This window comes from Panicum virgatum, chromosome 8K, assembly GCF_016808335.1.
Source record: "Panicum virgatum strain AP13 chromosome 8K, P.virgatum_v5, whole genome shotgun sequence".
In the NCBI taxonomy this organism is placed as follows: domain Eukaryota; kingdom Viridiplantae; phylum Streptophyta; class Magnoliopsida; order Poales; family Poaceae; genus Panicum; species Panicum virgatum.
The window spans coordinates 26194151-26206399 of record NC_053143.1 but is presented as its reverse complement, the minus strand read 5'-3'; the positions used below and the strand labels follow the sequence as shown (position 1 = coordinate 26206399).

At 43.4% G+C, this 12249-nt stretch overlaps 1 protein-coding gene across 1 annotated transcript; it reads right to left on the bottom strand.

The window, feature by feature from the left end:
• Positions 1 to 241: 241 nt before the first annotated feature.
• On the bottom strand, positions 242 to 7014 carry LOC120644289 (protein transport protein SEC23-like). The gene is made up of 12 exons (XM_039920887.1): positions 6019 to 7014; positions 5754 to 5927; positions 5209 to 5370; positions 4475 to 4617; positions 3847 to 3922; positions 3590 to 3762; positions 3437 to 3518; positions 3014 to 3091; positions 1868 to 2029; positions 1522 to 1785; positions 1113 to 1217; positions 242 to 639 (listed from the first exon to the last, which is right to left on the bottom strand). The coding sequence occupies exons 1-12, from the start codon at positions 6826 to 6828 to the stop codon at positions 493 to 495; spliced, it is 2376 nt and encodes a 791-aa protein (XP_039776821.1). The 5' UTR covers positions 6829 to 7014; the 3' UTR covers positions 242 to 492.
• Positions 7015 to 12249: the final 5235 nt, after the last annotated feature.

Genomic DNA, 12249 nt, shown 5'->3' with positions numbered 1-12249 from the left:
TGGTTGAACTTTATGGCATTTGAAGAATGGCAGAAATACTTTCACGTATAGAACATGTCAATGTTTGTTGAAGAGCATGTCAATGTCCTGAATGTCGTACATCTAGAACAAAATAGTACAATGTTGCTACAAGGATCACTGTCCCAGCTGCTTAATTGTATGCACAATTTGCACAAATCAGTGCATAATGCATTGCAGTGCACTGAAGAACATATCCTATACCATCATACATTTCTGTAAATTGAAGGTGAACGAGAACCTCAATTAATGCAGGGTGTCAACATGGACAATAGACCTTTTGAGGCAACTTATACATTCTTTTAGGATTAATTATTTCCCGAAAAAATTGTCTGAACTCGGAAAACTGTCACAATGTAAGGATATATGACCAAAAAAAACAGCAAGGCAAATTTTCTCACAACTCCAACCTACAGAGCCTGTAAATTATCAGCAACTATCAAATAGGGTGTACAATTTTTTGCATACATGTCCTCAAGACTGAACAGCCAGCCTTTGAAGGTGCTCACAGAAGACCTGGAAGCTAACATCATCAGTGAAAATGATGTCAGAACCAGGGGCAACATCGTGAGCTGAGTTATATGTCGCCGACGGATTCAGCTTAGCTAATAAGAACCTTGCCTGCAAAGAGGGGTACATTATGTGATGAGTCAAATAGGGTGGAGAAACAAATTGCCGGGCAGTCTTCATGAATATGTTATGTTAAACAGTTATTGCACCAAACAGTAAGAAACAATGTTCTCTACATGAAACAGTACTTGGATATCTATTTAAGTGTAATTAAGTCCCTTTTTTCTCGAATACCCAAGAGAACTGCATATTATTGCACTAAGAGAGGAAAGAGGCCAAACTAGCCTTACAACGCACCCACACACGTGTAAGGCTATTCTGGCATCTTTCCTCTCTTAATGCATGTGTAAGGCTATTTGGCCCCTTTCCTCTTAATGCAATGATTTGCAGTTCTCCATATTCAAGAAAAAGGTAGCAACAAAGATGAAACACTATGAATTTTCAAAGGATTTATGCAACTCGCGATATGAAGATGTCAGTCCAACAAACGAGAATGAACTATGAAATATGTAGAGATAACAAACCTGCGAGCCATGTTGGTCGCATACAACTAGTCTTGGAACTGGAAATCGGCCTTTTATTATCATCTGCGCCTCCTCATGGGGTGCTTGTAATAGTTGTGCAAATTGCTGAAAATGGTAACAGTGAGGATCATAAAAAATAATAACTGCTACATAATGTTAGAAGGCACACATCAGCTCCCACAGAAGAATATAAATCCAATATTATGACCACAATGTGTAATGCTTATGGAAGGAGCATATCCACTAGTCAGCAAAGCCATTTGTATGACTAGCAAAACCAGCAGACCTATAGGTTGTACATACAAATTTCTAGGACAGGTGCTCTCTAAAGAATATGAACCAACATGGCTCTTGAAGCCTCAAAACCAGGTGCCTAGCAAATCTAATTGTGAAAGACAACCCATGTTACCTCATGCTCAGGTTGGTTCTGGTAGCCCATGTTTCGCCACTGAGCAATTGTCATGCCATGGAAGATGACAACACTAAAGTATGCATCAAGAAGCAGTATCCGGTCTGCTGCTATTGATGCCACATCAAGGAATACTGGCGAAGGAGGTGAATCAAAAGAAAATGATATTAATGAAGGCTGGATCATTGCAACGGAGTTGGTGACAGTTTCACGGTTGAGTAACATCCGGAAATAAGCTGTCTCATCTGGACTATTATTGAAAACCTGCAGCATACAAAATGACAATTAATAACACAACACATGGATCACAGCAGAGAGGAGCAAAAATTGGTGTGTACGACATCACCTGGACAAATTGTGAACGCCGGAGATTAAACATAAATTGAGGGAACAATGAGAAATTTGAATGCAAGCTAAATGAAGTAGGGTCATCCTTTCGATAATCCCCAAATCGTGAACAAAGCCGTATCAGAGATCTATCAAGCCACCGTGTTGCATCGAACTCTTCCTGCAAATATTAGAATGGAAGGATAATGATACATCTCAATTTTCAAACAGAAGATTCAATTAATCAACATGAAGAGCAAAAAAATCAATTAGAAATTCGACTATACAAATTTGGAATGTCTTAACAGAGTCCCCAGTGGCAATCAGTCAGCTATTAGTAAATCAGTTTTCCCAGTGCACAATGGGAGAACATACCAGGGGGCATCAAACATTTACATTTAATTATAGTTCAAACTGAAAATAGTAACTCTAGTTGGGAATTCCTCCAAAACTTACTGCATGGGACTTGTTGTCAGACATGGTCCAAGAATTTTTGATAAACAGAAATAGTCTGAGTTCAGAGGCCATAAGCATTAATCCATTGAAAACTGTTGCAATCAATTTTCTAAAAGCTACCAAGTGAACAAAGTAATGCAGCAATGATTTGACAATATACACCTAAATGTTAAAATAAGGTTTCTCTTAATGTATTCCAATTGAGATGCAAATTCACAGATATTATTGCATAACATATTCAGTATGCTGAGCACTGAAGAAATAAAATAGGTATTGGTGTGGAGTGGAGCGGAGTTTTTATGTCAGAAGAAATAAAATAGGTATTGGTGTGGAGTGGAGCGGAGTTTTCATGTCAGTGTCTGCAGACCACAAAGATCCTGCTAAGGTGGCTTGTGTTTATCTTTTGGAGAAAAGATTTTCCAACAATGCAGCCAATGTTCAAATTGTTCATAGACAGAACTACAATCTCAAACTCGTAGAAACACATTCACATGTACTTGAATAAAATTAAGAATGTAGGGAAACATGGCAACTAGTCAGCACAATTATTAGGTGACAGAAGAAAATATTAGCAACAATGTTTTTTTGACAGCATTATGTGCTGAGGCTGTATGGTAAACCAATGTCACCAAAGTGACTGAAGTTAGTATAGCCAACCTAAATGACAAGAACAATTATAGCTAGAGTCATGATGGCACAAAAAAATTACCTCCATTTCCATTTTCAAAGAGATATATCTTGCCAACACAACAGCTGCAGTTTCCTGGTCAAAACCTTCGACTAATTCCTGTGTTCAAAAGGGGTCATCATATATACAACGCTGGCATTTGGCATTTATTGGCATATACATCCAAGGAAGAAAAGTGAGCGTAAAATTCTTTTGAAACGATATTCTTCATAAGAATAAACAGGTACAAATTTGTTTGTATCAAAGGAAGAAAAGTGAGCGATGTCCTGTATATTAAATCAGAAGATTAACATGATCGCCTAATACTAGTGCATTAGCTACCTAGCATGAGCATAAAAACACATTCTCCCGCACCTTCACACTTGAAATGAGTAAAGATTGGTATTATTAAAATAATGCTTAGAACAGTGTGTGTGAAAGCAGGTAACAGCTTTTAAATCTAACCTCAGTATTAGTGGAGCCATCCACCCATTTCCTGCATATGGTAGTAACTCTTATCCTCATTTGGCCTTCTGGGTGTTGGTAACTATAAAAGAATCAACGTAATCAGTACATTCAGCCATTCCAACACCAAGGTAACATAAAATGACAAAATACCTTGTTACAAATTGTATATACAAATGCGGATTTTGATGTCCTGGTTGGCTCGATCGCTCACTAGGTGAGACATCAAAAAACACAGTCAATGAAGTATTCCTATCGAGACCACACATTTTCCATGCCGTTGTATTTCCTTGACCGACAACTGTGTCAGCACACAAAGCTCCTTTCTGTGAAAGAATGTGCAAATATTCTTAATACTTGTACCTCCAATATACAGATTGGGACGCTGAGCATAATATAAATAGGTGTACCTTCTCCAAAGATGTACATGGTCCAATAATACCTTGGACCTTAATGTCTTTTGAACAGTTTATTTCAATTGTTCCGCTGTAAACAAGACAAGCCATGAATTAGTGCATTTTAGTAGTTATTACAATGAAGCTACAAATGGCAAAGGAGAAGTTCAGGTATGTATATAAAGTAGTAAAAGTGCAAAGCATATGAGACTACTGAAATAATTTCCTGTTTGTGTGACTTCCTGCCTATTTTCTTTGTGTGCGGGGATGTTGAGGAGCAGCTTCCTACTGGTTCTTGGCTTCTACCTTCTAGTGATTTATTAGGTCTGTAGAGTGGTAGCAGAGCAGCTGTTTAGCTACGCTGGGAACAACGAACCCAATGATTTGATCTTTGGTTATTAAAGCCAACCACACAGCAACAGAAATTCCCACTATTAACAAGTTGGCTAGAAATCTCACTGCTGGTCTTATTCTAATGATGATTTGCCTTATCTCAGAACATTTTCACTCCTAAATATATTGCATCGTTATAGAGGAGAAAAGTAAGAGATCAATAACTATCCACATCTATCCACACATGCTAACTTTAGAAGAATATGTAATAAAAAGTATAAAGAACATATGGGACAAAAAGAGAACTTACTTGAATGAAAGACTTAGAGACTGTTCACCTCCCTCAAAAATGCGTTTGAAAGAATCCTTGAATACGGAGTGCCCAAAACTTTCAGATAAGACAACAAGGCCACCTGTTCTCTCAATAGCAACCTTCATCTCAGCTAGTCCAACCTGTTGATGTTCCAAACATGAGAGATTAACAGATAAGCATAAGTTCAAGCGACTTGTCTAACAGAGAATGGCAAGAGAATCAGGTGTAGGTAAGAAGCCAAATGACAAATCTGTACAAATAGCATAGACTCATCAAAATCAGTTAATCAAACAATGTCTAGTCACCAAAACACTTCGATTTACCTCCAGTATATCCTGCCGACTTTTCCCGATTCCCAAAATCGATCAAATATAAGTATATAACTAAAGATTCGCAGTATTACAAATACAAGGTTTCAGTTTTTATTCATGAACTAGATACAAAATTCAGGATATTTTGTTCATCAATGATCCCTTATTACTTTGTTAGAGGCAATGCAGCAAACATTAGGTATATAAGCAAAAACATAGTTTTTAAGAGGTTTCTTGTCAGCCATTTAGGCACTAAACATGATTAAAGAGGGGGAAATGATGACAGTTTGTACTTAGATGGTGAGAACCAAATGACATCATTTTCAGCAAAACAAACAATAAGTCAACATAATTAAAACTAAAGTTGGTAAAAAACGACCTTGATGCAAACGAAAGCATAAATTGCTAAACTATACAAACCTGATCAAGAGCAGATGCAAAAACATCTAAAACATGGCCTTGACTGACCAACTGTTTGGCAAGACCATCATAAAATTTGACAGCTTTCTGGAAGTGAGGAGCCGCATCCTTGTCAAGATCCTTATGCGATCTAACTGGCTCCGACAAATCCTTGGAAACAATCTGCATTATCAAATACAGTATTAAAAAGATTTCAAGGCAGCTTTAACACGAGAGTAGAGAAGAAATATGCTATGAACAAACAGCAGGTGTAAGCAGATGAGAAGTTCTGCAAATATAAGAGGCTGCTGATTAACAGCATCAATACAAAAATATACAATATATACTCAGAAAAAGCTGGGGTTTAACAGGAGTTGCCACTTTGCCTACATAATCTACACAAAATGCACTTCACAACCATTCTTCTGACACACCATAAACCATTAAAATTTTCCAATTTTAACACAATTGCAACAGGCCAAACTTGACGATTCAGAGGTCACCAAATTGTATCACATTCGTGTCACAAAATACGTTCAGATCATAAATAAAACAGGTATCTTTACCATTCCAGGGCCTTCAGTACATGGCCCACCGAGCAATGCAATGATCCTAGCACCTGTCCCAGGCATGCAAGCACCAAGCAACCCAGCGGCCACGCTCAGGGCAACACCCGTGCACCGGATTGCACGGTTCCCAGCCTCCACTGGCCATTGATCGGGCTGCAACTCGTCCAACAACTGCAAGTGACGAGGAACCTAGATCAGGTCACTGCAATGGCTTCTGAGTAAAATCCACAAATCTGACGGGATCAAAACCCAAATCCCTCACCGTGCTGAGTGTGCACTCGCACTCCGACATCGGGAGCAGGAACCTATTCACCCCGGCCGTTGCTGCCGGATGCATCCCGTTCACCTGTGGCCCACCTGGCTGCTGCGGCATCTTGGGGAAGCCCGGACGGCCGGCACCAGCCAGCCCCAGCTGATCCAAAATTTGCTCCTTGGAGATCTCCTTGGTACCCCGGAAGACGTAGATCTTGCTGAGATCAGAGAATCCAAGCTCGTGCAGGTGCACCTGCGTGCCGAAGGTAACGAGGCCGACGAGCGCGTGCTCGGGTAGGAGCGCGACGGCCTTCCGCATGGCCATCTTGACGTACTCCAGCTCCTCCTCAATGACGCATGTGTCGATGACGAAGAGGAATACGGGCGGCGGAGGGGCGCCGGCGGCCCCGGGAGCGCCAGGGGCGCCACCGACGATGTACTCGACGGTGGAGCACTGCGGGAAGAGCTCGGCGGGGACGTTGGACTCGGAGATGGCGGCGTAGTGCGGAGGGAAGTGGTTCCGGGAGAAGCAGAGCGGGCAGATCCAGATCTTGGCGGCGAAGTCGACGCGCGCGAAGGGGTTGAGGAGTGCCGAGCAGGGCGGCTTGCAGCGGAGCGGGGGGTAGGGGAGCGGCGGCGGGGACGCGGCGGAGGGGTCCGGGACGCGGGCGGGCGAGACGGTGGCGGCGAGCGGCACAACGCAGCGGCTGGCCTCGACCTTGGAGCGCGGCCAGGCGTTCCAGGTGAGGCGGACGGCGTCGGGGCCGTCCGGGTCGGCGGCGGCCGCGGGCGGCGCCGCGGATGGGTCGGCGGCCGACATCGGGGTGCGGCGAGCGGCGGGGCGGGCGGATCGGGCGAGGAGGAGGTGGTGGTGGGACGCGCCTGCGCTCAGCGCGTGCGGTGGCGTGGGCTCGGTTTCGTCGTTCGCCTGTTCGCTCCTCCTCGGTGCCCGGTTTCCAGGTTGTCTTACTGCTCTGTATTTGTGTTGGGCTCGGTGTTCCGTCTTGCTGCGACGGGTCTGCTTCGGGTGCGGGGGCACGAGGCGAGGTGGTGCACGATCCGCGTCGGACCGCGGCAAAGCTGTTAATCGCGCGCTACCCCGTGTCAAGCAATCCAAGAAGCCCTCTCGTAAATCTTCCACCTCCAGCCAGAGGAGAGGGGAGCGCCTGCTGGCGAGCTAGGGGACGGGAGAGGGGGAGGGGGTGGCCGGCGAGGGTGGTTGGTGGGGGAGCGGCCGCCGGGGAGGTCGCCGGCGGTCGGGATGGTGGAGGGCGGCGGTGTCCTTTAGATCTGGGGTTGCTGGGGTGGCGGCGGCAGCGGTGAAGGCACCATAGCCACCGGACTTAGAAGAGAAGGTGGGCGGGGGAGGAATCGACCGGCGGTGGGCGGTGGTGTGTGGGCGGACGGCGAGGCGGCGCGGCGGAGCGGAGCGCCGGCGGTCGGGCCAGGTCTCGGGCGGGGGCGTGGCGTCGAAGGAGGGCGGGGATGCGACCTCGGTTAGCGTGGCAGCGGTGGAGGGCGGAGGCCGCCAGAGCCGGGGGCGGCGCTCGCTGCTGCGATTGGACGTCTTCCAATCGCAGAAGGCGATGAATAGACGCCCCCTCGGACCGTGCCGCTCAACGGCTGTGATTCTTTTGTTGTAAGAAAAAAATAGTTTTTAGAAACCGGGACTTAAACTTATGATAGTTTAACAAATTAGAGCATCTCCTAAAATATTCTATTTCTCTTCTCCATTTTTATTTTTTGAAAAGAGTCAAAATATCACTCTCTAGTAGTTCCACATCCTAATTCCACATCTTCTAACAATTGGGAAATTGGATTCCCTTGTGCGTAAAAATACGCACGCCTCCGTTGCTCCCCATCGCCCTCCCTCGTGACTCTTTTTTGTCACGTCGTCTTCTTGCCCGCGTCATCCCTCCTTTGCGTCATAGATCCAATCCATTCTTTTGGTTGTTTCCTATGTTAGGATTTAGGGTTTAGTTTCTATGGCCGTCGTCGTCGCCGTTGGCCTGTCCGCCATGGACTGCGCCCGCCGCCACTTCTTCCCGCATGGATTCCGGCCTCAAGGGTGCATCACCGGCGCAAGTAAGAGGTAAAACGGAACCCTCTCGTCATTCTCTTTCTTTTCCCTCAAATTCCAAGACCTCTCGTGCCCTAAATCACCGGCAATCTGACCTGCAAGAAGCTCCTGTTTGCCAGCTATGTCCGCCAGCCATGGAAGTTTCTCGTGGAATTATTCTTGTAGCCCAGATTGAAGTTTGCACGGTTTGCACGAAGAGGTTGGTTTGTACCTGATATGTTCTTTCTAACTTTCTATGGCTTTGTTATATGCAAGAAGTACAGAAACATGTGACGAGTTAATCATCATATTTCATAGCGAGTAAAGTGCATTGCCGGTCCTGAAACTTATCTTGATGGGTCATTTAGGTCTCCGTATTCTCAAAATGCATATCTAGCTCCCTAAATTTAGGCTCGGGTATCATTTCGGTCCTTATACTATCAAAATGCAGATCTTACTCTCTAAACTTGACTTCGACTATCATATAGGTCACTAAAGTGTTGAAATGCAGGGTCATTACTTTCATTCGCACATTTTCAGTCTTGTTTTATTGCTCCGTCATCTTTTACCCATATTGTTCAATAATTTATCTTACAAGCCCCAGATTTTAGTTTTAGTTTATTGAGTGCGACAAGTTACTTGAACAGTCCTCCAAGAATAACATAGTATGCATGTAATGCCCACCTAGTAATTTGAGGTATTACCTTCAAAGTAAAAGATCATCATTCTTTCTCAGTTCACCACATCATTATTCTTCACACACGTTGAGCTGAAATTTATTTTATTTTACTAGTAAATTATATCTATGTGCAGTTTAGTTTTTATCAATTTAATTGAGATGACAATACCTAGACGACACCTGGAGCCAAGTTTAAGGGGCTAGATCTGTATTCTAAGAGTATAGGGACCTAAATGATACACGATTCTAAGTTTAGGGAGCTAGATATGCATCCTGAGAGTATGGGGATCTAAGTGACACAACGAGACAAATTTGAGGACCGGCCATGCACTTTACTCTTTCATAGTTGATGTTTGAAGGGGAAAAAATATTATCATACAGGTGTTTGTAGGTTGCAAGTGAGTTATTCATCATATATTCATACAAGTAGGTGGCTACGATTTTTTTATCCTCCTGCATGTACTACCTCCATTCTAAATTATAGTTCGTTTAATTTTTTGACCCTAAGTTTGATCACTCGTTTTATTCAAAAAATTTGTGTAAGCATTGCCATATTTAATTCATTCTTGAAGATCTTGTATTGATAAAGCAACCCACAACAAAAGAAGTGATGTTTTGCACGAATTTTTAAATAAGATAAGTGGTCAGACTTGGGGTAAAAAAATCAAACGACCTACAATTTGGAACCGAGGGAGTAACTCCCTATGAGTTTGCATGCCATGTGTTCACGAAATGGGCATGTCATCACCCTGTTCTGTAAATGCTCATTTTCCTTTCAGATAAATGTTGAATTTACTTGAAAATTTGGCTTGTGTGTCTACGGATCCTATTTCATGATTTTACTTTTCCCTTAAATCATTTGACAGTTACATATACAAATTTTGAGGTAATAACAACTCTGTTGTTTGGTTGTTTTACTTTGCGTTGGTAAATTGAACTCAAGACATCTGAAAATGAACGTCAAAAACCAGGCAGGCGCCAGTTATATTTTCGTCAGTAGATAGAGTGTCTTGAATAGTTTCTGCTCATTAGAAACATAAATAGTTGCCTTGGCATCCATTTTTTTTAAATGTTTCTGGAGTTCGATACTACTCTCATCTGTCATACTTGAGGAGAAATTAAAGATGTGTAAGTAAATAGATTGCACACTGATTTAAATACAGCTAAGTTTAGACTGTAAACTTGAAATGTGCTGCCCAATGTAGTCATCCTGATACCTGGTTCCAGCATATGAGATTACAATAACTTTGGATTCTGTGCCTGCCCTTTTGGAAAACATGAATACTGGTGTAGAATCATATGAAATGTGAGACCCAGTTATTTAGATCTCTGTTGTGCATGCTTGTGTGTTGAATGAAACTAGAGAGATGACAAGTTAACTTCGAATATGCTTCCTCAAGATTAAATGTTGTTTACTTTGTTGATTCAGATAGATGTTGCCATGTGTAAGGATCACCGGGGTGTCCGACCCTAGAGGGGAAGGGGGTGAATAGGGACGCTAATCGCTTTCTATCCTAGGGCTCAATCTATTTGCATGAGATAAACCTAACACGTCCTACACATGCTAGTTATGTCTAAGGTTTATCTATACTACTCTCTACTTACCCCTAAAAGACTTGCAACCTATAGCCAATCCTAATCAAACTAACTAGGAAAGTAAAGGCACGCAAGATAGAGTAAATGTGGAAACGTAATACGGTAAGTAAAGAGATAAGGGAGAGAATATACAAACACTATGGTGAAGACAGCAAGACACACGATTTAACGTGGTTCGGTTAGGACACCAAGTCCCTCCCTACGTCCACGGCCACTTGTCCAACAAGAACAAGTGTGATGCCAAGCCTCTTCGCTTAATCATCGTCTTGCGTTCGCCACCAAGGCTTCCGGCAAGCAAAGGCTGAGTGGCGCCAAGTCACCAAGACAAGGCCACCGCCACCGTCTCTCTCAAAGCATCACCAATGGCACCGTCTTCACTATTGGAGCTTCTCACCAAGAGGGGTCTCCTTCCCCGCACAAAGTGTCGTTGCCTCTCCACACCAAGTCGGAAGGTCACACGACGAGTACATGATTGCTTGCCGCAACAAGACTTTGCTCAAGGGAGCTCTCGCAAGAACTAATCCCTATACAAGTGCACAAAGCACTCTCTCAAAGCTTCTCACAAGCTAGATATGGCACTAAGCTTTGCTAGGATGGTTGGAGATGTTAGTTTGCTCGGGCAACACTTCCTTCAACTTTTCTGGTGTCCAACAACATGCAGCAACCGGCCTTGGGGGTATATATAGCCCACACACCCCAAAAGAGCCGTTGGAAAAGTGGCTGACAAAAAGCGATATCACCAGTTAAACCGATGATCCACTTTGTGTCATCACCGGTTTAACCGGTGAGCACCTTTTTCCAACTAGCCGTTATACTTCAACGGCTACCTTAATCAACCGACGTAATCAACCGGTGAATGTATCTTCATCGTCGGTTTAACCTGTGCATGTAACTGTCCCAGAGTTCCCGAAAACCAACTCTCTGGACAACTACACCGACGTTCACTTTGCCTTGATCGCCGGTTTAACCGGTGCCTGTAAAACTCCTGCTGCTTCTTCGGCCTCCTAGTCCATTACACCGGTGAGTGTAAAACACCCAACGCCGGTTAATCCGGTGCCAAACCCTAGCTCGCAGCTTCTGTGTTCATTGCACCGATGAGTGCAATTTGCTCATCATCGGTTTAGCCGGTGATAGCAAATTGTCTTCGTTTTGATCTTTTCGACTTGGTTTTCTTCACGGTCTCTTCAATTCTTGTCCTTTAGACCGAAGAGGTTTCAAGGCGCTGCCCCTGAGACTCGCGAGGGGCGGCTCCCCCTCGACCCCCGTCCGCTAATCGGTTAGCGGAACCACCGTAGGTGCGGCCCTTCGGGCCTAACTACGCCTATCTTCTCTTTGTTATCACTTGAACATAAAAGCCTGAGAATGGTCATCTTAACAATCATATTAGTCCAAGTGTTGTTTTGTCTATATCAATCACTAAAACATTATATTGAAATATGGCATGAGAGGCCATTTTCGCTACACTATGGTCATATTTGTTTAGGTGAACTTACGAGCTTACACCTCCATAATTAAGCTTACATCCAAAAATATATCATATCTGCCGATTGCATTAGTCTTCATTACATCCCGTTTCATGTATGAACTAACCTATTATTTTATTTTATTTTATACATGGCATGCAAAACTAAAAAGCTCAAAGATCAATAAAAGAAATGTGAAGAATAACCAGAAGCTCCACCTGATCAAGGTTATGGAGTGCTGCAATGACTTCTCGTTCTCTTCCCCACCGACTACAAGTTTATGTTTATGTAAACTGTGGCTTGTATCCATTCAGGATACTTTGTCAAGAAACTATATTGTTGTTTTTAGTTTCTAATTGTGAATGTGCATTTATAGAACAAACTGTGGATATCCTTTCATATGTACCAATTGGAATATATCGATTCAGTTTAAAATTTGCTCTA